Genomic DNA, 8284 nt, shown 5'->3' with positions numbered 1-8284 from the left:
CATATGTGTTACTTCATAGTTTTGAGGTCTTCACTATTATTCTACAATGTAGAAAATTGTAAAAATAAAGAAAAACCCTGAAATGAGTAGACGTGTCCTACCTTTTGACAGGTACTATAAATATAAGGGTAAATGTAATGTTTCATCAAATCATTTTTTGGTGCTCAACAGTCCAGTGTCCCATAACCTTTCGTTCACTAACATTACAGGCATCTCTGTTGAGTAATGGTAGCAAAGGTCATTGTGTTAACAGATTTCTTTAAGCTTGTCCTCTGCTGACTAATTCACTCATCAGTGCCTGTTTATTTATTTGGACACTATTTTTACCATTGAGGAATAAGGCTGTAGTGTGAAAGCTTTGCCTGCAGATGGCTCTACCTGCCATCATAGGCGGAAATCGCAGGGGGGACGGGGGGGACACGACCCCCTTCCATCCTGGGAAAAATATGACTTGTCCCCCCCAATATATCACTGTAAACATAACTATGTAATTTCAATAATATTAATAATACGCAATGAAAGCACTTGTGCTGATTATAGACACTTAATAGCGCGTTTTTAAGTTTCACAAGATTGCGACCCCCCCCGCCCTTTGCCTCACGATGGTTTGATCCACTGCCAGTTCTTTAGCTTGCAAGGTAATAGAGGGTTCGTGTCTACTGTCCGAAAGGCACTCAATGTACGTAACTGACGTGAGGTAATTCAGTCAATTGCGCCATAGCAATGTATATATTTTTCTAATGTTGCAGGGTTCACACACTAGCTGAATTTGCAGAGCTAACGCGCAAACTAAAGCAAACATTAACTATCAAGCTAGCTAGTACCTATTCCATTTATGTGTCGTCGTCAAAGATGGAATATTTGCTATCGTCAGTTTATTCCAAGATTAGCATGCAGCTGTAGTGCTTCAAAGTCCCTGTGATAAGGTTAGCGATAAACTGAAGTCCAAACTGAACAGAACTACACTCTCTTATACCATTGTCTTAAATATATTTAATGGTCTCGTTGCAAAAGCTAAATTGTCGCTAGTGATTTTTTATTTTTTTTCACCTTTATTTAACCAGGTAGCAAAGATTATAGCAAACACCACAGAAACGGAATTGGTGCTCGCTAGCTTTGCAAATTCAGCTATTGTTGGAAGCTAGCCAATATGAAACAAACTATGTTAAAATTACAAAAGGTTGCAGCATGTGTTGTGTAAATGTGTGTGTGTGCAGCTAGACCGGCCAGCCAGGTAGAAAAATGTCAGAAAAAAGTAAAAAGACGGACATCAGAGTATTTTTCAGTACACCAAAACGCAAAGTAAGAACTCTAGTAGCCTAATATCTCAAAGACGAGTTGATAAAATGTTCATAAGAAAGAAGTGAAATGCTAATGGAAATGTTTCACAATGATGTCATTAGGCAGAGCAGGCAACAGATGGCACACAGACAGCTGAGTTGGGGACAGATATGCAGGGACAGACTGGCAGAGACAGGGAGTCTCAGGTAAGTTTGTTGAGTGTTTGTTTGGCAACATTATGAAAGGTTCTAAAATTTTTTAATTTGTAAAATAGGGACATAATTGGAAAATGCCATGGATACCCCCACTCTCAACTTAAACTGGTGACTAAACTAAGATTTGTTAAAGGCAATGGTATTGCTGTTGTGATTAATTGTGTAGTTTTGGGTACCGGTAGTTAGGAGTACAGCAAACACCTTATTTCTTTTCTAGGAGTCAGACTGTGAGTCAGTGAGGGTGGTGAAAGGGAAAGAGCCAAGGAGAGAGACTTCAGAGGACAGTGTCACAGCCACGGCAGGACCAGGTGTCACCCTTGTTGCCAGCAGCACCAGTATAGGGGACAGTGGCACAGCATCGTCCAGTTACCTCAGTGATGGCACAAAACCATATCAGCCACACCCACAATTTATAGAACCGCAAACTCTTGCCAACAAAGTGTTGACGTTTCAAGAGAGATGGTTTCGCGATTTCCCCTGGCTACATTATAATCCATCAATAAAAGGAGTGTTGTGTTTTCACTGTAGCCAAGGGTTTTCAAGCCAGCCATCTTTTGGCCAAAGAGCAGATGCTGCCTTCATTAGTGCAGGATTTAGGAACTGGAGAAAAGCCATTGAAAAATTCACAGCACATCAAAACTGCCAAACCCACCGCCACTTTGTAACTGTAACAGCACACCAGCTAAATCCAATCAGTGTCCAGTTATCCAGCGCGTGGGGTAAACAGCAGGAGGACGCAAGGCATTGCTTGATGAAAATTGTTAGTTCGGTGTGGCATGTAGTAAGACAGGGACAAGCCTTTAGAGGCCACACGGATGACAGTGGGAATTTATACCAGCTTTTGAAACTCAGGGCAGAAGAGGATGATCCCATTTTACTGAAGTGGTTAACAGAGCGTACCACAATGTACACAGGCCCCAAAGCACAGAATGAAATTCTGAACATGGCCAATACAGTCATTCGAGGCATTGCAGCTGAGATTAGGTCTCTTCCGATTGTACAATTTTCATTAATTGTTGATGGTACTCAAGATGTCTCTGGTGCTGAACAGGAGAGTGTCTGTCTGCGTTATGTTGACCATGACCTTGTCCCTCACGAGGATTCGCCTGTTGTCTCCGACACCCTGTCTCTGGTATGCAGGCTGCAGTCGAGTGTGTGCGGTCATCTCTTAGGGGCAAGAGAAATGACGAAAGCTACCTTGCACTGTATGAGAAAGCAACAACTTTGATTGACTCTATTGAATCCATTGAATCCATTGAGACGCACTCAAGACGATTTGCTGGCAAAGCAGTGGATCACTATAGGGCAGAATTTGTTGTGTTGGATGGTGTGGAGGTTCAGTTTGGCGACCGTTTTGACCAGGACAGTCTAAACGTCCTGCAAAAGTTGGAAAGAGCGCTTCTCACGGGCGAGTTGGATGAGTCTCTAGATCAGTACCCTGAGCTGAACATAGATTCTCTTTCAGTGCAGATCCCTCTCTTTCACAACAAATACCCCTGTAGCAGCAGTTGAGAGGCAGCAGAGGTCCTCAGGAGGCTTCCAGTGGAGGTGCGGGGGTTGTTTGACCAAGTTGAGGTGCTGATCAGAATTTTGTTTGTGACAGCAGCATACCACCCTGCATACCACTACTGGCTTGCTTCTGAAGCTAAGCAGGGTTGGTCCTGGTCAGGCCCTGGATGGGAGACCAGATGCTGCTGGAAGTGGTGTTGGAGGGCCAGTAGGAGGCACTCTTTCCTCTGGTCTAAAAAAAATATATATATATCCTAATGCCCCAGGGCAGTGATTGGGGACACTGCCGTGTGTAGGGTGCCGTCTTTCGGATGGGACGTTAAACGGGTGTCCTGACTCTCTGAGGTCATTAAAGATCCCATGGCACTTATCGTAAGAGTAGGGGTGTTAACCCCGGTGTCCTGGCTAAATTCCCAATCTGGCCCTCAAACCATCATGGTCACCTAATAATCCCCAGTTTACAATTGGCTCATTCATCCCCCTCCTCTCCCCTGTAACTATTCCCCAGGTCGTTGCTGCAAATGAGAACGTGTTCTCAGTCAACTTACCTGGTAAAATAACGGTAAAAAAAAAAAAAAAAGTGCCTGCACCTGCTGCCCTTTCAAATCCAACGTTTCAGTTGGGCAGTTAGGTTCCTGCAAGAACCCCCACCAACTAAGAAGGTTTCTCAATGAACCTCACCTCCTCTGGGGTTCTTGGAAGATCCTTTTGGGGGCCATTTTCAGTGCCATGAACCCTAAGGTTCTTCAAAGAACCCCATAGAAGGTGGGGTTCATTGAGGAACCTCCTTAGTTGGTGGGGGTTCTTGCAGGAACCTAACCGCCCAACTGAAATATTTCAATTTGAAAGGGCAGCAGGTGCAGGCACTTAACTGACAAATGTAAAGATCTCCTTAATTTGAGGTAAGGTTTGTCCCTTGTTATGATCTAATTGATATTATTTTATGCTGATACCATCTATCTTTTCATATGTGTACTTTTCATAAAATATTGTGTTACTGTTATGCGTATTATTATTCATAATAATAATAATAGTAGGGCAGGAGGGGTAGTTCAAAAACGTACCCCGAAGGTTTCTTCAAAAGGTTCTTTGAGGATGCATTAAAAGGGGTTCTTTGAAGAAACATTTTAAAGGGTTCTTCGAAGAACTTATAGGGGTTCCCCCACACTTTCAATTTGAAGAACCCCTAAAGGATACTCCAGGAACCTTTCCTTTTTGGGGAGTAGGTTTCAGACAAAATTGAATTATGCGCTGGTCTGTCTGATACGCGATCATGCCTCACATAAGACAAATCCTCCAACTCAAATATTTTGTAAACAGAAATAAGGAAAGCCTCATAATATGCACCATCAAACTGTAGGGATGCCATTATGAAAATACTAAGCTGTAGACCACAAACCCATTATTTTAGATACAACAGAAAATGCCCTTGTGAAATTTCTCTGCCAGACAACATATTTCTGGCTTGCACGGCAATGAAGCTGCATTTAAGATGTTGCAGATCCATTTGGGTCCAATACAGACCCGACCCAACTTGGATCCGGGTCTCTCTCATTTTGGACATGTTCCGGACGGATCTGGTCCACCTAGGATCCAATTTGGATCAGGTATTGTTTTCAAAAATGACCAGGTCGGGTCAGTTGTGCATTTCGCAGGTACAGTTCGGTTCGGGTCTCATTTCCGGGACCCGAGAAGACCTCTAGTCCATAGCTGTATCTTTAAAAATAAATCTGAGTTAGCAAAGATGATCTATTCTGACCAGGGAAGGCCTCATTCTGTTATAGACAGAAGCCTGTGACATGACTGACCAATCAGGACTCATCTCTTGGCACGTCCAGTCCCTTCATTATCTTAGCCAATTGTGGCAAACCAGAAAGGATCCGGTCATTCTCCTTATATAGCGCAGTGCTTTCTCCTTGGCTAAACCAGGCTCATAATTAAATATTTTTATTCATATTTAGGCCTACAGATAACACACCCGTTTGTTGTTTAAAACAAAAATTCAAACAGACCTACTAAGTAGGAACTAGCATCAATTTCCCACCTTCCTGAATCCAGTCACATTTTGTCTCTCAGCCTCTAGATTTATGTACAATATCCATTCTGATCATAACAATGCCAACTGGGAGTCAGTTAGTTGCCTTGGTAACCTCTGGAGGCAGAGAGCCCCCTTGAGACAGACCTGGTGCGAAGTATAGTTCTCAGACTCAAAACCTGACTCTGAATTAAGACACAATGATGATATATGTAATTACCAGTGACTAGCTAATGAACTCCCACTTAGAAAATCTGAGAGACTTGAAGATATTTTTGGGTGATAATTATTGCTTGTATTAATCACTTTGAAAGTCTGATTTGAAAGAGGCATGGCTGAAGATGCACAACCGCCAACACGGTAAGTACAAGCCTCCACTGCTCTAGTAAAGAGGGATTCAGAGTACAAAACACTTATGCCAAACTGCTCTGCTCACTTACACAAATGAAAGAAGATGCAATTACACCACACTGGCAAATCACATTGAGTCATTGTGAGCTTTCCAAATGTAGCTGAAAATATGATGATATATTCAATTAGGTTTTGACGATTTAGACAAGATGTGCATGTGAATATGTCATTTATTCAATATCTAAGGAAATACAGAAAGATCATTGAGCACAGCTAATGCAATCAAATCCGCTACATTCCATTTTATCCCGCAGACTTTATTATCAGATACCTCCACATTCGCAGAAATATGGATGACACTAACAGTGACAGCCCATCCTTCAGATTATGAATTCCATCTATTCAAGGGGAACTGTTGCCTTCAGCAAGGAAATCTCATTAATACTGATCATGTGGAAAAAAACATTATTTTGATATTGTAATGGAATAAGCACATTCACCAAGTGCAAGCTGTTCTGACAAGCTTGTCATTCAAATGAGTCCACACTCTTCATAGCCTCCAGCAGTAATATAGAGCAGAGGCCATTCAATTTGATGAACAGCCTGAACCATAATACTGTGATTTACCGAAGATGTAGGTACTCATTAACAGGGCGAAATAGGAGAAGATTTTCTCTCAAGAGCATATGATGTGCTGAAACGTTTCAGAAATTGAACAGATAACACACACCATCATAAAGATGGGAGCATCACTTCATCAGGGTATTGTGTGACAGCTCCAGCCTAGTGTGTAAACCCATATATCTGTTGATTCGAGGGGGATGGGATGATGCTATCCTAACGTCAATCCAGCCCAGTAAATTGCTGGCTGTCTTCTGTTGACTCATGCAGGAGCTGTGATGCTACTGGGTGACTGGCTGGAGGTAGATAATGCCATGTTGAATCACACATACTGTAGTAGCCATGAGGTGTAATGCACAGCTCACTGCTCTGGAGAATGGGGATACATTTGAACATTTTAGTAATTTAGCAGATGCTTTTATCCAGAGCAACATAGTTAGTGTATTCATCTTAAGGTAACAAAGAAAGACAACCACATGACAGGTTTAGGCAGTAGTTGTCATCTCCCGTCTGGACTACTGCAACTCTCTGTTGGCTGTGGAGCGGAAGAAAAAAAAATGCTTCTTGTCCAGAACGCTGCAACCCGCTTAGTGTTCAACCTTCCCAAGTTCTCCTATGTCACCGCACACTTCACTGCCTTCCTGGCTTCAAAGCTTGCATCCACTTCAACACCCTGGTGCTTGCCTATGAAGCAGCAAGGGGAACTGCCCGTCCCTACCTTCAGGCTATGCTTAAATCCTACACCCTAACCCACCTCTGGTCTCTTGGCCCTCCCACCCCTACGGTGGGTCAGCTCCCGCTCAGCCCAGTCAAAACTTTTCTCTGTCCTACCACCCTAAACGGTGGAATAAGCTTTCCCCCGATGTTAGGACAGCAGGGTCCCTGCCCATCTTCCGAAAACTTCTGAAACTCTACCTCTTCAAAGAGTATCTTAAATAATCTCACCCTTGCCTTTCGTGAACTAACACTCGCACTTGACTTTTACCTACTAGCACTGACTTTGCTGATAGCTGCTTTGAGGAAAAATGTACTTACTATGAGATATGTGTTGTCTCACCTAGGTATCTTAAGATGGACTCACTACTGTCAGTCGCTTTGGATAGTAGCGTCTGCTAAATTACTAAAATGTGTTGTTTTTGGTAGCTCTACAGCTCACATGAATCTCTAAGGATGGCATGGCATTCTCCCTAAAATACCTGGGAGAGATACCCTCCTTAGCCTTCAGCATTTCTATACTAGAGGCATTGTACATGTAAAGTGTTCTATTTACAATGTTATTTGCTGTGTTATGTTACTAGAGTCAGCTTTCCTGCAAGAGGATGATATTAAAGCCGATATCTCTGCATATAGGATACTAAAAGTTCACCCTCTGGTATTGCACATACTGTGGCACCCTACTCAACAACGTAATTGCATTTGCATTGACGTAAATGTAAAATCCTTTGACACGGCCCTTGTTTTATTGATGATGGGTGAGGTACACATGAAACAGGAATTGCATTGTATCTCAGTGAATGTGTGCCATATTCAACTGAAATGGATGGATGAGTGCTTTGATGGTCGCTCCCCACCTCTGCTCATGCCTTCAACTAAGATAATTATCAGACCTTACACTACAAAGAAAAAAGGAACAAACACAATGTCAAAAGAAGCTGAGCACGACAGCTGTATTGTTGTGAGACATAATTTCAAAGCATTTACAGTTTGATAAAGAGGCATTGATGTTTTAGGTAAGGTGCATTCTTCAGCCTTCAGATATGTGGTGGTAGATATGTGGTCGTCGAATAGGGGCCTGAGGGCGCACACTTAATATGCTGTGAAATCTGTTGTGAATGTATTGTAATGTTTTTAAAATTGTATAACTGCCTTAATTTTGCTGGACCCCAGGAAGAGTAGCTGCTGCCTTGGCAACAGCTAATGGGGATCCATAATAAATACAAATAGAAATACTGTACTTAACAGTATTATTTTCAAGAAGACACTTATTTTGATTTATTTCCTGCATTGTTGGTTGCTTTTTTCATCCGATAGAGAACAAACAAGCATCAATCTTAGAGGATGGGAAATTTTAGGCAACGAGCATTTCTACCAAATATCTTTTGACAAAAAGAATACTGTTGTGCTTTGAGTTTTGTTGATTTACACTGAACAAAAATATAACCTCAACATGTAAAGTGTTGGTCGCATGTTTCATGAGCTGAAATAAAAGATTCCAGAAATGTGCCATACGCACAAAAAGATTCTTCTCTCAAATTCTAAGCACAAATTTGTG

The 8284-nt window shown here is 42.1% G+C and overlaps 1 protein-coding gene across 1 annotated transcript; it reads left to right on the top strand.

The window, feature by feature from the left end:
• The first annotated feature begins 851 nt into the window (after nucleotides 1-851).
• On the top strand, nucleotides 852-2806 carry LOC129818616 (zinc finger MYM-type protein 1-like). Its single transcript, XM_055874697.1, has 2 exons — nucleotides 852-1487; nucleotides 1714-2806. The coding sequence occupies exons 1-2, from the start codon at nucleotides 1452-1454 to the stop codon at nucleotides 2722-2724; spliced, it is 1047 nt and encodes a 348-aa protein (XP_055730672.1). The 5' UTR covers nucleotides 852-1451; the 3' UTR covers nucleotides 2725-2806.
• The last annotated feature ends 5478 nt before the right edge of the window (nucleotides 2807-8284 follow it).

Source organism: Salvelinus fontinalis, chromosome 21, assembly GCF_029448725.1.
Source record: "Salvelinus fontinalis isolate EN_2023a chromosome 21, ASM2944872v1, whole genome shotgun sequence".
Lineage (NCBI taxonomy): Eukaryota > Metazoa > Chordata > Actinopteri > Salmoniformes > Salmonidae > Salvelinus > Salvelinus fontinalis.
The sequence above is the reverse complement of the archived record's forward strand: the minus strand, read 5'-3'. Positions and strand labels throughout refer to the sequence as shown.